General features: G+C 35.6%; 4 protein-coding genes across 4 annotated transcripts; 2 read left to right on the top strand and 2 right to left on the bottom strand.

The window, feature by feature from the left end:
- Positions 1–2,274: 2,274 nt before the first annotated feature.
- LOC110768721 (glycine cleavage system H protein 2, mitochondrial-like) lies at positions 2,275–3,243 on the top strand. Its single transcript, XM_088250418.1, has 3 exons — positions 2,275–2,465; positions 2,566–2,831; positions 2,925–3,243. Exons 1-3 carry the CDS (start codon positions 2,387–2,389, stop codon positions 3,069–3,071), a joined length of 492 nt encoding a protein of 163 aa, XP_088106544.1. The 5' UTR covers positions 2,275–2,386; the 3' UTR covers positions 3,072–3,243.
- A 138-nt stretch (positions 3,244–3,381) lies between these two features.
- On the top strand, positions 3,382–4,468 carry LOC110768722 (uncharacterized). Its single transcript, XM_021972564.2, has 2 exons — positions 3,382–3,975; positions 4,128–4,468. The coding sequence occupies exons 1-2, from the start codon at positions 3,880–3,882 to the stop codon at positions 4,239–4,241; spliced, it is 210 nt and encodes a 69-aa protein (XP_021828256.1). The 5' UTR covers positions 3,382–3,879; the 3' UTR covers positions 4,242–4,468.
- A 161-nt stretch (positions 4,469–4,629) lies between these two features.
- On the bottom strand, positions 4,630–11,073 carry POP2 (Pyridoxal phosphate (PLP)-dependent transferases superfamily protein). The gene is made up of 19 exons (XM_021972563.2): positions 10,860–11,073; positions 9,724–9,863; positions 9,319–9,403; positions 9,098–9,170; positions 8,577–8,674; positions 8,220–8,312; positions 7,641–7,714; positions 7,509–7,547; positions 7,345–7,433; positions 7,188–7,264; positions 7,025–7,099; positions 6,642–6,689; positions 6,463–6,546; positions 6,285–6,372; positions 6,136–6,214; positions 5,598–5,688; positions 5,423–5,501; positions 4,992–5,107; positions 4,630–4,823 (listed from the first exon to the last, which is right to left on the bottom strand). Exons 1-19 carry the CDS (start codon positions 10,899–10,901, stop codon positions 4,749–4,751), a joined length of 1,545 nt encoding a protein of 514 aa, XP_021828255.1. The 5' UTR covers positions 10,902–11,073; the 3' UTR covers positions 4,630–4,748.
- A 2,935-nt stretch (positions 11,074–14,008) lies between these two features.
- On the bottom strand, positions 14,009–19,595 carry LOC110768725 (putative protein S-acyltransferase 19). The gene is made up of 9 exons (XM_021972568.2): positions 19,030–19,595; positions 18,390–18,503; positions 17,730–18,131; positions 17,312–17,380; positions 17,139–17,210; positions 16,926–17,054; positions 16,740–16,820; positions 16,406–16,615; positions 14,009–15,453 (listed from the first exon to the last, which is right to left on the bottom strand). The coding sequence occupies exons 1-9, from the start codon at positions 19,072–19,074 to the stop codon at positions 14,401–14,403; spliced, it is 2,175 nt and encodes a 724-aa protein (XP_021828260.1). The 5' UTR covers positions 19,075–19,595; the 3' UTR covers positions 14,009–14,400.
- Between the last annotated feature and the right edge of the window lie 1,378 nt (positions 19,596–20,973).

The following is a 20,973-nucleotide window of genomic DNA, read 5'->3' as shown; positions in this document are numbered from 1 at the left end:
TAAGTACTCTGAAAATGACAAATGAATCTTAAAGCTTTAACCTTTCGGTTTCAACTTTCTAAGACAATAGCATGTTAGCTTTGGAAGAATTATATGAAATGGGTTTATTATGCATATGAAAACTATTTGCAATATGATTTTCTGATTACATTTTGGAAGAATCAATCAAGAGCAATAAAACATTACCATGTGCTAGGATTCTAAGGAACGATCTTCTTCTGATCTAAACTCCACCTACTTCAAAGTAAATGATTGTTTTAAAGAAGGCTTAAATGTAGAAATGATCCTTATGTTTTACCCTCCGTGTTTTTAATTTGGCTGATTTAGTTCTTGCGTTTTATTCCGTTAGCCAATTTTGTCCAATCGGTTACATTATCGTCAAAACAATTCATTAAAGTTTTAAAAATTAATAAATAAAAATTTTAATTGTTCTAAAAATTTAAGTTCAGTTTACAATAGCGAATTAATAAAAATAACTCTTCTTCTCTCAGCAACAGCCACTGCCCAAACTACCAGGAGCAATCCAATCCACTACCCGATTCTCTCTCTCTCTCTCTCATCAATCCCTCCTTCCCACTGTACATCTTCCATTTCCCACCTCATAGCTGGGCCTGGGTTGTTTTTCGGATTTTTATTTATTTATTTATACATTTTCGATTTAATCAGTCAACTGTTTTGTTGTTCAAAATGTTTTCCATTTTTAAATTGAGATTTTCTGGTTTTTTTAATTATAAATAATTAAAGAGTTTTTATTAGTTTGAATAATATTTATGAATTTTTTAATAGTAATTTAACGGAACCAACAAGATTGACCAAGTGAGTAAAACACAAAAACTAAATCGACCAAATTGAAAACACGAGACTGAATTGATAAGTGAGTAAAACACCATTTTGACATTTAAGCATTTAAAGAAAGTTGGCCAGTAATAATAATGAAAACTTTTAGGCAAAATTAGGTTAGAAAAATATAGGATCGTATTTTGAATTTATATAAAGCATTTGAACTTTTGGAAAATATTTGGAATGGGAAAACATGTGGGCGGAAAACAGAGACTAGAATTTATGGAGTAGAAAGTTTAAATCATAGCCGGCCAAGCACCACCTTTGACTAGTTGTTTTGGACTTCTAAGTTGGACTGGAACCAGGTAAACCAACTACTCAAATACTTAATTTGGCCGATTAATAAGAAGAAAGACGGCAGTCCTAATTGGTCATTGATCAGAAACAAACATGCATATAATGAATGTTTGACTAATTGAATATTAATTTCTGCATTTTATCAAAGTTTAGCTGTTGTTAATTTGAAATTTTTTTAATGAACACATCCTCCAATTTCATTGATTTCTTTCTCAGTTCTCCACATTCACATTCAAATAAAAGTGACATCCTGCCCTGTTGACTTTAATTTTGATATTTAGTCATATACTCATTCTTAGTATTAAAGAGATATATAAACTCTACACCGTTTAATTTCTATAAACAAACAAAAAAAAAATCATAAAATGTTAGCTAGCCCTATTGAATTTAATCTTGGTTATTAAATTACTTTGATGCCCTATTGAATGTTTTGGATTTTTTTTATGAGGTTTTGGGGTTGAGCTTGTTTTAATAAATCGATGACAGTTTTGTAATTTATAAGAAGTTAGAAGCTTCTTTATCATGTAGTAAATGAGTTTTGAGTGTGTTTCTAAAGTCCATTTCATATAGGGTATTTTTATAATTTAGGCTCCTAAATTGGGTATAATAGTGAATCTCTTTATAATAAATGTTTGACTAATTTAATATTAATTTCTGAAATATATTGAATTTTAGCTGTTGTTAATTTGAAATTTTTTTAATGAACACATTCTCCAATTTCAAAGATTTATTTCTCAGATTTCTTCTTATTCTTCTTCCTCTTCAGAGATTCTCGTTCTCCACATTCACACTCAAATAAAAGTAAGACTATGGCAATGACGAAATTTGTTGCTGAAATGATTAAAATCATTTACTCTTTTATCTTAATTCTTAAGTTTGATTCCCCTTCCCCAATATCGCTTTATACCATGAATAAGGAATACCCACGTCATTGACCCAAAAAAAAAAAAGAAAAAAAAGAAAAAGGAATACCTACGTAATCAAAGCAAAGTAAAAATTGTTTCATTTTTACCACCTAAATCATGGCAGTGGATGGAGCCATTAGTGATCCCATCACCAATAGTTGACACGTCAGCCCTCCACACAAGATTTCCTGCACAGGTGTCCTCTTGGTCTGGGAAGCATAGAACTCAAAACTCACAGCACTCAGCCACATTCCAAATTACCATAAAACCACCCGTGATCACTGAGAAGTGAGGGCTGCAAGTACCAGGTTGAAGTAAAGTAACACACCCTGACAAAGAGAGACATGGCATTGACTAGGGTTTGGTCAACAAGAGCTGCTTTGTCTTTGAGGGTGTCTGTTCCCTGTAGAGGCTTTTCTTCTGGTAATTCTGAAAACCCTGGTCTCAAAATTCATGATTTATCTTTGCAAAGTCTAATAATTTTCAAATGAATTCTAAGATTTGTGTCCTGTGTCTGATGTAGCTGTGGAGGGTTTGAAGTTTGCAAAGTCCCATGAGTGGGCTAAGGTTGAAGATGAAGGGAAGTTGGCTAGTGTGGGAATAACAGAACATGCTCAGAAACATTTGGGTGATGTTATATATGTGGAGCTGCCTGATGTTGGTGTTGCTGTTGCACAAGGCACCATTGTTGGGAGTATTGAGAGTGTCAAGGCCTCCTCGGACATTAACTCTCCTGTCTCTGGCAACATAGTTGAAGTGAACAAAGAGCTTCTTAGCTCTCCAGGTTTGGTAAGAATTAATTAACATTATGCTAATTTCATTGATTGTAAGTGTAATTAATCTTGCTTTATTAATTTCTGTCTGGTAATTGGGATGGTTTAGGTCAATGGGAGCCCATATGAAAAGGGATGGATCATGAAGGTGGAGATGAGCAGTAGGGATGAGTTCAATAATCTGATGGATCCTGATGAGTACTCTGAGTATGTGAAGAAGAAGATCCCAAACATTACAGAACATAAAGACACTTAGGAAAGGGTTTTTCTTTCTTCTTCTTTTTGGGTACAAGGATGCTGTCTTTTTTTTTTCTTCCTCTTCTTATTGATCAGGGAAAACATTGGTTGGAACCTTTCTGCTTATCAAACCTGAAAATACTCTGAAGTTGCATCTTGATCATCAAATAGGATTACTTGTTTTACCTTCATTTTGCAGTTTTAAACAGATATTGCCAATTTTGACATTACAACCTTAAATGTTATTAAAGTGCTATTTGAGTTGCCTAATTAGGTCTGTTGTGGTTGTTTAGCTCATATTAAATTGGTACTTTCTAGAGTGTATAGGTGTAGGCGTTGTAAGCAAATGTGTATATAGCTCTGCTTCATTTAAAAAAAAAATTACTAAGCATATATGGTCATTCCGATGGTAAATGGCAAAGGATTGCCGATGTTCGAGTTACAGTGTTTTAGAGTTTCATAGGATTAGGCTAGTTATTAGGGTAGTGTGTTTGCACCCGAGTTCGAATCTCTCTCCGATTCGTAGTTTAAATCAAAACATGAACAAAGTTTGGCAGTATGAAACTATCTTAGTCCAATGTTTTGAAGAACATGGATACATATGGCCCAGTGGCAGCAGCTCTACAAGTGGGCTGTGCGAAGAGAATGCTCACCAAAATGAATGGTTGGGCTAAACTTGACTCCAGTAGCTTGAGTGGTCCACTGAGTTGTTCTTATATCCACCGTTGAAAACACACCTGGAAATGATGCACCTTATCCACCAAGAAGATATTCTTTCAAATTTAGAAAGAAGCAACGAAGGAGAGATTTGTGAGTAAAAGAGAAACATGGATGGGATACAGCAGATAGCTCTTCCAGTTCTGGGGATTTTAGCTGCTGCAGCTGTTACCTTCTATGCTGTGAGCTTTGCTGAGCTCAGCGAGGTACCCTTTTATCCAATAAATCTTTAATATTATGTTCTTTCTTTTCTTCTTTTTTTATCTTTTTTGGGTCAAATATATATCTTAATATGTTGTTTGTTCATTACTTTCTGAGATTTTCGGTTTTTTTTTTTAATTTAAAAAATTCTGTGTAGAAATCTTTTAGGGACTTGGACGAGAAAGATAACGAGATTGTTGGATATAAGCCATCTCCAAGCTCTAGGGAAAAACGGGCCAGAAGAAAAGCTGAAAAACAAGCCAAAGGTTGAAGACAAAGCTTCTTGAACGTTTTTAAAGGTGCTGCTGCTGCCCTTCATTCCAATCCCAGCAATTTGCAAATTATTAACATCCATATGCTATTTTGGCATATACCAATGCTCAAATAAGATTGCATTTTGATTACAAAGGCCCTTTTGGTTTGAGGATATGTCAATGAACGCGTTGTAAAATGGAAATTATAATTTAGAAATTATGCTCAGAAATTGTTGTTCATGTTGATTTCAGTTTGTGTACCAAATTTGAATTTGGGTCACCTCTGTTTCATGTAATTTGCAGCTTATAAATCATTAGTTTCAATTTTAAAGAAACAAATAAGTAAAATAATAGTTCATTAAAATGTAAATAGTTAAAATAAGAGAGAGAAATCCAACACCAACATAATGTTAAAAGATGCTTTATTCAGATACCATTCATCTCACTAGACACAAGAAGGAACCGTCTCTGCTTTACATGAAGTGTACATATTTTTCACCATCATCGGCTAATGCATTTACAAATTATTTCTGCTTAGACTTGAGCTCCTTCACCCATGTTTCAGTATCCTTCAATGCTTTCCCATATTTGCTTATTAACTGGAATTTAAAAATAAAAAAATATATAAAAAAAAGGTTCTAGTTAGCATGTTCTTCAAGCTTCTTCAAACCTTGGATGTGATTTAAGCAAGCATTTCATCTAAAAAATGAGACGAGTATTGTTCCATTTTAAGGGGGAGATTGGAACAGATTGAGGAATGGGCCTACCTCGTCAACCTCATTAGGAGTCATGATAAATGGTGGAGACATCATTATATTATCGCCGGAAACGCGTACTAACATTCCATGCTTCTCACATTGGGCTCCAAAATATGCAGCTACACCTGTGATGGATATCATCAAGGAGTATCAGCAAGAAAAACAAGGAAGAATTTGTTTGGCCATAAACAGAGCCTATAATATAACAGAAACAATGCCTTCTGGCCACCACACCAATGAATGACCAGGCAGATATCACAAAATAAAATGTCAGTTAGCACACGATTAGACCATTATACGCATCCTCTCTCCACACCAGCCCCATGAGGTTTAGACCTGCTTGACTGGTTCCTTGATAGGTTTCCCAGAAAAGCCAAACATATTCATACTAGATGAAGTCTACTTCATTTTCCCTCGATAGAAAGAAAGATGGGACTTACCCCATTCCGGAGGGAATAGATCATTAGGTGACTTGTTGTCTGTAAATTCTGTACCAAGGATCAATCCAGTTCCCCGTATCTGCATAACGACATAAGGAATACCATGTAAATATCTTAGTGATTGTTATTTCTCTTGCTGACCTATATAGTGTAAAAACTGTGTAACAAGACTTACCTCCCCTATAATGGGACTATCAGAGAAGGCTTTTATACCATCTTGGAACCTTGGCGAAATGCTGTTTACTTGATCAACAATATTTCGTTCCCTACAAACACGTGAAATGGTTATTGTTCAGTATTTAAAAAAAAAAACAAAAGCAGGTAGAAGTAAGCTGGACTGCAGTGGACCCACCAAGCTCTATCTAAATTTCTAACACAAGTCATGCCAACATAGGCAGGTCAATCAAAGATGATTTATATCAATCAAAGGGCAACTTAGTTAATTGAAATTGGTCCATTTTTTAATAAGATGCTGATGGTAGAAACCCGTGAAGCATCAAAGTGAAACTGGATGATCCAGAGTCATCTGCTTTATACCCTACTCTTTTTCTTTCAGATATGTTACAGAGTTCACTAAAAGATTGGTGATTTAGTCAGTATGAGATCAATCCTGTTTCCTCCAGATTCTGAACCTAATTGGTTTGAATCCTTGGAAGTTGAAACCAAGACACCTTTGCTTTCAAATATTTTGGGTTGGGCAAATAAGAACATACTTGTAGATCTTGAGTGCTTCAATTGCAACCGCACAGGATACAGGGTGTCCAGAATATGTAAACCCGTGAGAAAAAGAACCTGGCACAAAAGAAATCGTGTCACTCAAGAATAATAACTTTTATTGGAATTTGATTAGTTACCAACATACCAAGCTTGCTGCTTTGGGAGTGTATGACATCTGAAACTTCTGGACTCACAAGAACAGCACCTATTGGCATATAAGCAGAAGAAAGTGCCTGGGACATCCAACACTACAGTGATGAGAAAATGAACATTGTCTGGGATGTGAGCGAGCAGCTCTGTATTCATAGATAATCTCATTTTACCTTTGCTACAGATACAAGGTCCGGTTTGATGTTGTATTTGTCACACCCATACATTGTCCCAAGCCTTCCAAATGCACAGATTACCTTAAAAAGTAAACAAATAAAACGTAAGCTTAACAAGAAACATATAAAGCTTACTCAAAACATCAGGTTACATTAAAGAAAAGTATAACATATACCTCATCAGCAATAAATAGAATGTCATATTTCTTCACAATAGCTTGAACCTGCATCAAACAGGAAATGCTTGTCCATTACAAAGATCTTTTTAAGTTTCTTTTTGTTTTTTAATTAGCACCAATCGCCACACTGAAATAAAGCAACACTAAAGCAGAACATGCGAGCCTTTTATCCTTAATAGATTTCATATATATGAAGTCTGGATCTTGTACTTCAAAACCATATCAACGCCATAAATACATTGACAACTTATAGAAACAATGTCTGAGAGGAGCTCGTAGCAGGAGCTGTGTTATCAAACTGGTCTTTCATGCTGACAAGGTGAGAACCTGAGCACGAAAATTTGGATTTATTTCATGCTTTTTTTATCGCTAAAGCTCACCTTCTCAAAATAAGTTGCAGGGGGAAGTATCACACCTCCTGCTCCCATGACAGGTTCAGCGATGAACGCAGCTATCTGAAAATAACAAACATACCATGTCACAAACACAAAGTATTCTCTGCATTTCTAGAAGGATTCCAGAAATGATATTTGAATAACTCACTGTGTCTGGTCCCTCTTTGAGGATAAGATTCTCCAAGTTATTGGCTAATCTGGTAGAGAACTCCTCCTCTGTCTCACCTGGCATATCCATTATCAAGCTAAAGTTCAATAAATTGGTCAAAATAAATCTCAAAGATTAGACCAGTGTAAAACTAGACCTGGAAGGTGATAGCGCCAATAATGTGGGCAGTCAGTGTGCAATACAAATGGAACTGGAAGATCAAATTTTTGATGCAAAGCTGGAAGGCTGTGAAAAGAAATTTAGAGTCAATGGACTGAAGGGTGATCTTTCCTTAGAAATTCACTAGAATATTTATCCTACCCAGAAAGGCTTGCGGCTATTAAAGTTGAACCATGGTACCTGTCAGGATGCAAAGATAACATCAAAGGACTTGGGTACAATGACTAGAGGAAATAAAGAGAAAACAAAATGAGTTGAGTAAGTTGAAAATACGATTTGTGTCGAGCTATGAATTTCTTTTTATCTGGGCGCCCAAGTGCATTATTATAATACCAAACTAGCTTCACCTACAAAGCAAATATTTCAAGTAAATATAAAGACATTATGTATAGAGTTCTAACAAAAAGTACTTAAACCTGATAATAACTTTATAGACAAACTGGTCATTGATTTCTATAATATCATCTTTGAACTCCTGACCAAACAATGCAATTCCACTCGTTAAATTCACAGGACTTGGTATTCAGGCAACTGAAGCATTTTCAAAACTTTGGGTGTTCATAAGATTTTCAAGTTTTGAATTATCATTTGATAATTACACGGAATCAAATTAGATAAGTACAAGTAAGTCTTCCATAGTTTCAGTTCCATGATAACAAGAATGATACTGACGTACTTCAGTTTGGTTATTTTATCCCCATACATTGTATTAATTGATAAATGCTATTCTCTCAGCAATCATGATTGAAATGCAACATCATTGTTATCATGTAACGGGATAAATTCACTTTTCCATCTTATATAAATTGGAAACTGCATTTAAATAAATGTTCTCATAGAAACTAATCAAACCTGAGTATCATTGGCTTCGGATCCACTATTAGTAAAGAAGGCTTTTGCCATTTTTGTAGCTGTAAAAGTTTCTAGAAGTTCTTTTGCCAAGTCCTGTAAAATAAAGTTTGTTACTGAATATCACAGGCAAGTATCTTAAGAAGGTATCCATTCAACTATCTGGCACATACAACATATATAGCAACAGTGTAAGAGGGAGCAAAGTTATGAAGCAAGGTTTTTCTAAATAATACAACAAAATTCCTTACATTTCTAGCTTAAACTTAGAAATGACATGGCATGCATGTAGCAGCAGCAGTAATCGAAATTTGCAGATTTACATATAAAAACAAGGAAGTTATGAAAAAATATGAATACCAAAGATGGTTTAGTAGTACGATTCCAAAAGGAGTGGTAAAATGGCAAGGTATTCAACTGTTGAGTTGCAGCAGCAACTAGGCGAGGTTCATTTCCACCTGCAAATTTTAACAATAAAAAATATGAATTCAAGTGCTTTCATATATACACATGAACATGGATGACTTCGAAATTTCTTCAACACCTATTTTTGACAAATAAACATAACTAACTTCCAATAGTCAGGCCAGGCAAAGCTGTAAGCGAGATAGTAGGGGTAGCTTAGGATCTATACATGCTGATAAAGGAGGTCAAAGGTGACAAGTGCAAATAGTCTTATTCAAAAGCAGGGTGTGCAAGAAACATAATGATGAGAAATGCAGTTGGAGAGATATTCAGTACTTTTTGTGAGGTAATTGTGGCTGTTTCAAGTGACCCAGTAATATAAAAATCAAAGAAACAGTCTTAAGAAGTAGGATAATAAAGACAAAGCAACACATTCAAGCTGAGAAAGAAATAGTAATGGGAAGCAAATCTTTTACCTAATGCTGTGCACCATAGACCAGCAAGAGCATCAAGATACTTCTTCCCTTTGATGTCATAAACATAGCTACCCTGAAATCAAAAATCAACTCTGTTACTTGACTTCGAAAAAATAAGCTTTGAAAATGAGAAAGCACATACAATGATTGTACACCTGAGCTACTTCTATTTTCACAGAGACAATGTTAGGCCAATTCAAGGACACAACTAAGAAGTTTACCTCAGACTTTTCTATAATCAGAGGATGCAAATCAGCACTCTGCCACCCAGCTGTGAAGGGCGCAAGCATATCATGCCCCTTGAACCTGAGTTAGTATGTGTCAACAATTAAGTACATATTAGATTGGAATCTCTTGTGCACACATACAAATGTCTAGGCTATTACACAAGTACACTACCAGAACAGTACAGATGCAAAATCACAAATAAGATACACATGCATCAAAATATACATTATCATATACAAATAAGTGTGCACGCAGAGGGAGGTTAAATAGACATTATCATATACAAATAAGTGTGCAAATAAGATACACATGCATGAAAATATACATTATCATACACAAATAAGTGTGCACACAGAGGGAGGTTAAGTGTAGATAATTAAGTGTAAAAGACCACCTACCCTAGACCTTTCTCATCAGTTATTGGTTCTTCCTTTTGCAAAGGTGACCCTGTACTGTAGGACCGGGACAGAAAGGGAACCAGAAAGAGATGCTCCTGTGGACTTCTAGAAGCAGCAACATATTTTGTACATGAACGTAGCTGTAAACAAGAAAGACAGATATATTAATTACAAAATCATATGTACAAAACTCATCATCGCGAATGGGACCATTATTTTATTAGAAAAATAAATCTTCAAGGTGAAGGCCATTCTCAGCATCAACAAGGAAGTAGTAATAATAAAGTTTTTTACTTTGACCATATTAACGAACACTTTATGAGACAGAGGTCATATCAGCTGGTACAATTAGTTCTACTATGCTTCCTACTAGTTTCCTGGTTTCCGTATACTTAAAACTGAAATTTTGATCTCTTTTTGTTTACAACATTTAGCAACAAAATGGCTTTCAGAACTGAACTTGCAAAACCAAAATGGAGGAAATATATTCATATAACATAATAAATACAAAAATAAAAGACATAGCCAGTGATAAAACTGTAACAAAGTAACCAAGAAAACAAGGGTAGTTTGTTGCAATCTTCTACGGTAGAAAACCTTGTGTATGATAGCAATTGGAAAATTAAAACGAGTTGGAGATACTGAACTAAAGTCCTTACTTTTCCCAACATTTTCTCAGCAACCAAACAGAACGTCAAAAAGTTTAAATGCAATTTGTGGTCTCTCCCTCCTCGGCTTTTCTTTTTTTTCTTTTGGTTTTGGCTTTGATAAAGAAAGAAAGATGATTAAAGAACAATTTAAACAAACGTCGATCCACAAACCGAGTAAGAAATACAAAGTTTCAAGGATTCGGATAAGGCATGAAAAGTCAAAAGGGCAATTGAAGTTTTATCTTTTCCAACATTTCCGCCAAGAAGCGAAAGACTTTAAGCAGGAAAATATCAACAAACTGATCAAAGCCAAAAGATTGAAAATTTATCAAAACTCTATGATGATGAACTGAATGAAATGATTCAAGAACCAAATGCACAAAGTATTCATACTCTGTAACTTCTTTTTCAAAGTTCCACAACAAATACTGAACAAAGCAATCATAAAACAAACACAACCCCAAATGGGTATTTGAGATTTGATACCTGGGTTCTGAGATTGGATCCAAGAAGGCGATTAAAACCCATCTTTTTGCTTTCTCTTTATCTACAACAAAACAAGCTTTGTAGTGGACAGAGACTGAGACTATGACTCTGAGTGGGAAGAACCTGCCTTGGTTTCTTCTGTACTTAAAACTGTTGAGCGTGCCGGCAATGATGTAAATGACTGGCCAAATATGTCCAAATACGCTTCATTTACCACACTTTTTTTCTTTCTATATTTATTTACATGCAAGTGGAGGAGAAAGTGGAATCTTCAAATTTTCTCTGACTCCCCAAATGTGGGATTGCTTTCCCACCAAAATAAATAAAAAGGAAAAAAAGAATCATTTGCTACTATTAAACATAGCTTAAAATCAAAGTCTTTTACGTTCACATCTAAATGACTCTTCAAAGAAAAAACCCGTCATTTTCAAAAGAAGAAAAGTGAGAATTGAATTCTACCATGTGTGTGTGTGGGGTGAAAAGGTCTATTATTGGAGAAGTTCCCGCAATATCTTTCTGTATATTAACCTACACCAAATGCTGCAACATCGAGTACTTGAAACTTGTACATATATAATTATTAAAAACTAGAAGGATACTGGTTGCCTTCTTTCTTATAAAGAGATACTATTTTTCTATGCGAATCGAAATTTGTCACATATACAAAAATAATTTATCAAAAACACACAGAAAACAAAAATTATGCACACATGTCCTACTATCACTGCTATTGATATGAATATAAGAGCTCTTACTTACATGGTAAGGAGGAAAGTATTGCAAAACCAACTCATACTAAAATGTGTAATGCAAAGTACAGGAGCTTTTACAGAGTGAAACCTTGCTCTTATTTTAAATTCATATTTTTAATGTGCATGCTCAAATATAAAAAAAAATATATAATTTATCTATATATATAAAGCAAAAGGTTAGTGAATTACTGTGAGTTGTTAATACGCAAAAGTAGGATCTGGCCAACAATTGAGCTTATTAATTGATAAAAAAAGAAAGCTTTTATACATTTGATAATGACGAAAGAAACGCATTGCCCTAGAAAATGCATTCAATTATTCAACAGATATCATTTTGAATTTTATATCTTGAAGTTGCACAAAGACTGAAACAGCCTTTGCTTACTCTTATCTTCTTGTCGTATACAATAATCCAAAATTCCCAAGATTCTCATCCTCTGTCTGTCCTAACAAAAGATATATATGACATTTGACGAACAAAATCATTATCTCATGGGTTTTCCCCATTTTCTTGTGAAATTAGTCAGATACAAAAAATATATATATATATATATATATATATATATATAGTAAATCAGGTCTTGATACAGAAAGGTTTGGTATCGAAATTATTATATACCTAAGCTTGCCATAATGATTAACACAAAATATCACCACATATATTTTCTTATCTCAACGGATAGTTGAACGGAAATATCGTTATATTCATGGTATCATGCTGTATGATTTTTTCTTCTGAATATATTCAAACAGTTATGGAATTAGGTTGTTTTTAAGTTGAACTGCTCTTGAATTAGATTGTCCTAGGGCAACTTGGCAATTGCAACACTGTATATTTTCGTAGTACTTTTTATTTTTGTTACGTGGATAAAATAAAATTGCCTAAAAATAGCCTTTGATCGTGTTTCATGTTTTTAAGGTTGTGTAGTGTTTGATCCAAATGGGCCCAACCTCAACTGGCCCCTCCATATATGAATCATGATAAGGACATCACTTGCGAAATGCTAAGCTACTGCAAGTTTGACAGGTTGTAATAAAAGAAAACTCACCAACTGTGACTCATCTCGACACACCATTAACAAATATTTCCCATTTGGTTCATTTTAGAGAGGCCTTCTGTTCTGCTACTTTTTTTCTTTTCTTTTCTTTGCATATTTTCATTGAACATTGACTGGTGTGATGGAGCCCCGTCACCTTGTCTGCCAAAAATACCTAGACTTGATGTGTACAAACAATTATGCAGCTGAGCATCTCTAAAGGAAGAGGCAAAAGAGTAGGCATATAAGATTTGCCTTGTCATATTAGTATTTTCATGTTCCAAGGTAAGGAGAGAAACTCTTATGTAATAGGGATAACACTTTTTGCTATCTCCGTTCAATAATGCAATGATACACAGGATAAATTTTTCACGTATCATTGTATTATTGGTCAAGAATAGCAAAATAATGTTATCCCCATTACATGTAAGGTTTTTAGTAAGGGAATGGATAAATGAGTAGGCAAAATATACATACTCTCCCTAACAAGGCAATATTGCCTACTTCAAAGTGAAGAGGTATATTATACCCTTTCGACCAAAAAAAGAGGTATATTATGCCCTACTTGCTTTTTATAATAAAATATCATCATTTCCACTCTCTCACCTACTTTCTATAAAATATAATAGTAAAGTATTTCGACCAAAAAAACAATGTAAATGTAAAATATAATAATGAGTTGTACACTTGCATTGCCTAGTTGCTTGGAGTGATTAATTTTTTTTATGAGGCAAATGGGCAGTCAATATGCCACTTAGGTTGTTATAGTATAATTTTGCCTATTTCATTTGTTTACTCCTTTGGAGATGCTGTGATTCTATATTTGTAAGAATCTTCTAAGTCTGATAATGGAGTTGGAGGAAATTGCTCATTCATTAGTCACTTTCGGATGTCATATTGCTAGATTATATATTTAAACAAGAATACAAGAATCTATGTCATATTGACAATCCCACAACTTAACTTTTTGTATTTATACTAAAAGAATTTATGAAATGACGATTCAGATTGGTAATCTCGCAACGCAACTTGTTGTATGTCATCGGGTCTACAATCGGTGTCGACCGGCAAAACCTCTTTGTAAATCATTTTTAGGAGCTGGGTTACTCTAAGCCAGTGGTGATTCCTCCAAATTATTTGTCATTTATTTAATGTTGTGCTTTTATAATTCATTATGTTTGGTTAAGAAATCATGAAAGGACGCTGGTGTTAACGCTGGTGAGCTGAGACAGGCTTGGAAGTTTGACGACAATGCAATGAACGACAACAAAAAGCAAAGCAACCAAAACAATGGGATTTGGAGATTTGATAACATCAACAAAGTTCGATAGCAAAAGAAGGTGGGGAAGTAAAAATGGGATGAATCTAAAAAGATAGATTTACATACATGTTCCAGCTCAATAGTGGGAAGATACATTGCTAATAACAAAAATATTCAGAGTATAAATGGAGCTCCGTTAGACAAATCCTTTGGCTACAATGTCAAGAAAGCGCAAGAAACACTTCTTAAGATCGCCTCATTTACAAACCTCAGCTAAAGCCGGTGCGTTAAATCGGAATTTCATCAAAGAAACTGCTCCAACCCTGTAAGAGAACTCTGTTTGTAACAATTTCAAGCAGTCAGGTCAAAGGGATCAAGCTTAGCTCCCATCATTGGTTCCAGACTTGCATATTCCTCCAAAACACAATCCTGGCAAGAGGAGGAAGAAATTTACATGCATTTGTCAGAACTTTCAGCCCATAAGTGTAACACTACTTCAAACCGGAACCAAAAGAAGGGTTGTTCTCAAAACCCCCTGGGACAAACACAGGAAGCTGGTTCGAGGCAGAATCTCGTCTGAATCTAGACTCCCTAGGCAAGTTCAGTCCCACCCTCTCTTGGCCCTCTCTTGAACCCAAATCCCTTTCATTTTTCAAATTTTCCCTAACTGGTGCACCCAAAAGCGGGCCGCCAAAGAATATAGAATCCCCTGTGTACATCAGTTTTTCTGTTTGTTGCACTGGAGTCTTCACTGCAGAAGATGAAGGTTCCTGTGGTGGAATAACTGGCCTTCTACTATAACTGCTTGCTTCTGCATTAGGATTTGAAAAACCTGTTTGTGTGGATAACCTGTTTCGAGCTTCAGAAGCTGATACAGGAACTGAGACATACCTCCCTGCTTCTTGGTCCCAAACAACGGATGTCCTTCTGACATCTCTGAAAAGAGAAGAAGCTGGAGCTGACAGCAGCAATGGATCAGTAGTACTTCCCCTCTGCATAATCTTTTCATCAAATCCCAAGCTGACATTAGGCAATGTTGCCTTGGAAGTTAATGGACGGTCAGGAACTAAGCTGGGGACTGAAGTGGCTGCACTAAAACGTCCCAGACCTCCCTGTGGTAGAGGGCTAAGTGTGACCGCTTCATGAACATGGCTTGGACTACTGAAGCTACTTATGCTTTGAGTCCCAGTTTCATACTCGTCTCGGCTACCTTGACTTGGAGCAAAGGAATTTCTTGACAACCTCAACTCGTTCTTAATCTCTTTATTTGCCCCTGTGTCAGTGCTTACACTACTTCTCACACTCATATTGCCACTTGAGCTAAGTTCAAGGTCAGGTTTATCAAGTGGTCGTAGAACAGAGGATGATGCCCTGGCTTTGGCTGCTGCTCTCATGGCCTCACTGGAATCCAACTTTGCAAGCTGCCAAGCACTAATGCGAACAGGCCTTTTAGGACCTTTCTGCTCCCTTTCTGTAATTCCAGTTGCATCCGGATCAATAGTTGATGGGACCATTCCAGGCTCCAAATGTGGTACAACTTCATCCTAATGAAGCAAAGCTCGTGTCAAGTGTAAAATGTGTCAAGTGTAAAATATACAAAGTTTTCTTCTCCCAGAGGAAAAAAAAAAGATATAATATCAAACAGAAGACAGAAAACTAGTTGTGGGTCCATGCTGGCAATTCCTGTACCCATTCTTAAAAGCCACTAATGAGGAAAGAAAAATAATTGAGAAAGGAAGAAGATTTGAAGGGCAAGAAAATGGGAAGAAAATTTTGAAAAAATTATTCCTTGTGAGATCAATAGAAAACATTAATTGTACTATTTAAGCCATCATTTGGATCAAGCAAAAAAACTCAAATGTACAGCATCCAGATAATAACTCCTCATACTTGAGCAGATTGAAATATGGACATGAAGAAAAGACGAAGGATTAAACAACAATGTAGTTCTTTTAACTACGCTTGGATAAGTTCAAAAAAAGGCCATTACACCCAGAAATCCACCAATCTGCTTTGCGGACGCAGCTCTGAAACTGGGCCCCCCAGCCGAAACCTACAATCTTTGGGAGGCAGGAAAGACTAGCAAATAGCTAGGTAGGTACCTTTGAGGGTTTCGAACCTCAGACCATATGGGAGCATCATGGGCCTGACCATTAGAGAAACAGTGGGAAGAAACTGACCAAAAAAAAACAGTGCGAAGAAAAGAAAAGAAAAAGATACCAAGTTTCAGCCCCCACATAATTAGATATGGATTTGCTGATTACATCTTGTTTGTTGCATTTACTCTCTGTTCCATAAGTTGTAAAATATCAACTGGAACCAAACTGTTCCACCCAAGAACAGTGCAATTAATCATCTTGTCAATATCTAGTTCTAAAAACATATTAAACCACAGGTCAAAGATGGGTATTTGAAGCCTAAAGTTAGTTTGATTTGAACCACTGTCAATGCCTTTCACTAAGAGTAAATTAAGATATAAAGTGAATACTAAAGTACCTGATAATCCACAAATACTCTTGGAGGGGTACACCATGCACCCTTGTATTGCAGACCTAAAGAACTCCCACCACTCAAGCCAGTTGTAGCAGATCCTGTTGGGGAGTTCCGAAAAGAGTTCGCGAAATTATTGAAAGCCTCATCTACATATTGTCCACGTTCCTCACTCATGACTCGCATTGCCACAACATATTCATAGGTTGTAATACCCTAATTCAAATTTAAAATTCAGAAAATAAGATTATATCACTTGAAATATAATAAAAGCTCTCCCTTAAGCTCCTTTACTACACTTAGCATCATGGAAATGAGTTCAATAACCAAAGGCACTGACCTTCCTAATCAGTATCATGTGGAAGAAGAATAGTTCACAAAGTGGAACACATGCCAGCACAGAAACTGCTGTACATACAGTCTACACAAAGTGAGACCCAAAGTTAGCACAGCAATTTTTCTATTGATACCGGCAAAAGATTAGGAAGCTAACTTTAGTTTAGAGCATTTAAAGAATAAGATGTACCACAACTGTTGCAAACGGGGGACGAGTGAAACCATTTCCAAGTCTATCAATAATTTCTGCCTCCATGCTTCTCTTATTAACAAAGCAGCGCACGAGGACAGCAATACCAACTCCAGCTTCAATGACAAGCTGAACCAAAATGGGCAGAGAGCGAGCATCTTTAGTACCAAAGATTATTACTGCACATGATAGTTATCAGACTGCAATACCTACCCAAAGAAGACTGGTGGCCATCAAACAGATAAAAGTAACATAATTTTTGTGTCCCACGCAATTGTTAAGCCACTGCAGCCATGTAATATATTGAGGTTACTTTTGTAGAGATAATATTAAGATAGGTCAACCCAAAACAAGTTGCACAATACATCAAACAACATGAAAAATACCCGACAGTGGTGATCAAAGCCATCCACACACTTATCACAACTTCTACAGTGCTTGCTGAACTTGCGGACCTGCAGCATGAAAAGTATTCATTGTAGTAAAGAAACAAGATTTTATAAACCTTGATTGCTCAAGCTATTATCAGAGTATGGTCGCTTCTATAGATCATATGATTCATTTTGCACCAAATAATGTACCCAACTCAACTGCCAAGAATCTATTGAGAGAGAGTATACTGAGATCATAACTTAAAGCATTTCTATAGCTTCTTCCTGGGAAATGAAGCAGCTTCACAACTTACAATACAAAATGCTAGGAGCATTTAGCTTGATAAAGAAGCATATGAGAAACTAAAATGACTAGAAGTAATGAATGTTTAAACTGATAAATTATGATAGTATGCTTGTCATAATGCAATACCTCAGCATTGCACAATGTGCAGAACAAAGCATCTTCACCACCTTGACTTTCAGCTGCACCTTCCTGTTGTTTGCGGCAGTCTTCGTGTACAAACAATGCACAGAAGATTCCACCTATGCAACATTTCCTGGTTGTGGGTTCTGCTACAATATTTACACCCCCTAGTTCTCCTACTGAGCCTTTCCTACTAGAGTTAGCTCCTGCTAAAGAACTTCTGGAAACTGATGATGGAGAAGAATGCCCAGTGGTGGTTTCATCAAATTTTCTAGGCAAGTCTTTTGCTGATAACCTATGATTTGGATTGATACTATTTGTTGCTCCATTGTCAAACTTGGACATAATGCCAGGATCTGCAGGATTTATTGCAGTGCATCGAACGTAAAGAATGAAGACAAGCAGTGCCTGAAATGCCATGACAAGATTATGGGAATACCATCAGACATAAAAAGCTAAATCTATCTAGAAGAAATGAAATTAGTTATGATTCTGATGAATTGTGCTAAAGGCTAAAGTATTATAAGAAGCGACTGGCATAGAGAATCAATTTTGAACTCTAGAAAATCTAGTCTAGTTTGGCCCCATTAAATTTTTTATCTTTGAAAAAAATATAAATCAAATTTGGACCTATATGAAAACCTTAAATTAAAGAATTTCACATACCACTGGAGAGTAACTTCCAATCAAAACATATTCCCAGATATGGCCTCCAAGGAAAGGCGCAAAGAAAGCATAGAACGCAACCACTAACAAGCAGAATACGGTAATAGCGACAACCTGCCAAGTAAAAAACACAGTTTAGGTGACAACTCGATTAACAAATAATTAAAAAAAATCATGATAAATTAACAAGAAAGAGATAATCCGGTGTCCAGAAAATGGGTAGATATATAGGCAAAAGGAAAATGAACAAATGCTGCCTTGCTAGGTTCAAGTTTAAACAGCCTAAACAAGCATAAACTCAAGCATTTGAGCTTTTCCTACTTTTTTCTCTTACTTGGGAACCCACGACTGCATAATCCCATCCCAATACTCCCCCCAAAAAAAGGTAAAAGCAGACCTCAAGGACCTAACTAACAGTTGGAGAAATAATGATGGCCATAAAGATTTGTCCTTTTACACGAATTCACTAACGAAACCCCACACTCAGAACAGGGATCAGACTATAATTAGCCCTTCTGAGAGAAACCCACATCAGCAACTAAGCGGTTTAAGCAGACCCTAATCAATATACAAAAACATAAACAGACATTGATATGAAGAGATGAGATACAAGTCTGGACTAGAGAAGACATGTAAGTACCTGGAAGGTGTGAGCAGGTAGTTGCCATCCATGTTTTCTCACCATAACTTCCCAATTCAGACCAAACCCACCGCCCAAAGCAAACCAAAAACCCTAGCACTACCAAACTAGAGAGTGGAAGAAGACTAGAAATACAAGAAAAGGAGAGAGCTTTTCAGAGAAGAGTGTTTCCCTCTCTGTAACCCAAAAGCCAAAAATAAAAATGAATTTTGAGGAACCCCAAAAAGAAAGTAAGAATTTACTTTAACGGTACCTGTTGCTCTCAATTTGCCACCACTCACAGATAATACAAAATATTAACAAAAAACAAAAGAATAAAATGTTGAAACTGACAAACAGAAAAGGAAAAGGAAAAAGAAAAAGAAACCCAGTTGTGAAATGGAATGAAGGAGTTGTGCAATGGGTCAAAGAGAAAGAAGTGAGAAAAAAGAGCAGAATTTGCTGGCCTTCGGCTGAAGAAGCAAAGAAAAGCCAAAAACAAAAACAAAAGGCGTTAACTTTTGGGCCGTTGACAGACTCAAGACTCACCAGTATGTGAGGATGAAATGTATACAGTGGACGTATGTAATGTATTAGGTTTGCTTTTGGTAGAAAAATATGGGTGTTGGTGCGTTATTAATGTTGGCGTTTTTGTCTGGGTCCCACTAAAATAATATTCTCTCTCATCTCTTTCTCTTGTCTCTCTCCTCAACTTTACTCTTATTTCATGTTTTTTAATAGTTCCTTGACATTTTTTTGGCTAATAATTTGATTTTTTTAAATCATATTTTGATCCCTTTAATAAAGCTTCAATAAAATATTTTATTTGATTATAAGGAACTTCTTTGATTAGCCATAGGTGATAATTCTATGTTTTTCCACTCTAACTCCGGTGTTCAAAAATATTTTTTATTTAAAAATATATATATATAAGCGGTAGTCTGAATGAGGTTTCTCACACACTCACTATCATCGTGCCATGGAGGTTTGAACCTAAGACTATTAATCTGTAAGTCAATGTTATTTTTCACTAGGCTAGACCGCATTAACATAAAAAGTGTCATGTTAATAAATAAGAAACACGAGGTGACATTTGAATGTATAGTTATGGAAAGAAACAAGTGGCAATGATCTCTCTTGCCATAACAAGATAAGGTGAGACTATCAAAATCAAGAACATAGTCCTGAATCCAAATCCTCCATCTCAGTTTATTAAAAAAAAAACTCAATATAATAGTGATATACAAATTGAGAGACTATGGTATAGATTACAGATTCAATAATATGCAAAGTAATTTTCCTATACAAATTAACCATGCATCAAGAATGATCCTAAAATCATTGCTTCCCCTAAAAAATATTGAGTCGTTTGAGATACAGAGTGATTGCCTTGGATTACAACTACAATCTCTCCCTCTCTCTCTCTCTCTCTCCTCTCTTTCCAATATCCATAAGGCAAAGACCCTAAACCCTATACATCCCAAACCCAATAAAATAAAAACCAACTTGTCTCCCTGTCTCTCCTCTCCTATCCTCTCCCCTCCACTGAAGCTCACGAACTACTATACAAGTTTCAAGGAAAATTCTATGCTCGAAACAAATCTTCTTCATCATCTTCCAGCTTTAGAATTCAAAGCAAATGCGCGGCCAACTGCTTTGGTGGTGAAGCCAATAAGATATATATATAGTTATCAGAGCTGAGGGCCTTTTGTATAGGTACGAAAATTATACGCGTATAGAAGTTATAGAAGTGTCTGTTCATGATTAAGTTTAAATACATATTTTGACAGTTTTTTTTATAGAAAAATGCGTGAATCAAAATGTGATAAAATTGTCATGTATGTGATTCGATTTGAAACTCTTCTTAAATCTTAAAGAAGTTTCAGTGACTCTGTACTTTTGCATGTCACAATGGTCATCGAATTTTATAGATGCAGATATATATGGCATGGCAAGAGATGCTTC

This window comes from Prunus avium, chromosome 3 (assembly GCF_965620075.1).
Source record: "Prunus avium chromosome 3, drPruAviu1.hap1.1, whole genome shotgun sequence".
Classification (NCBI taxonomy): Eukaryota; Viridiplantae; Streptophyta; class Magnoliopsida; order Rosales; family Rosaceae; genus Prunus; species Prunus avium.
Note: the sequence above shows the minus strand (reverse complement) of the source record. Positions and strands in the feature narration are given on the sequence as shown.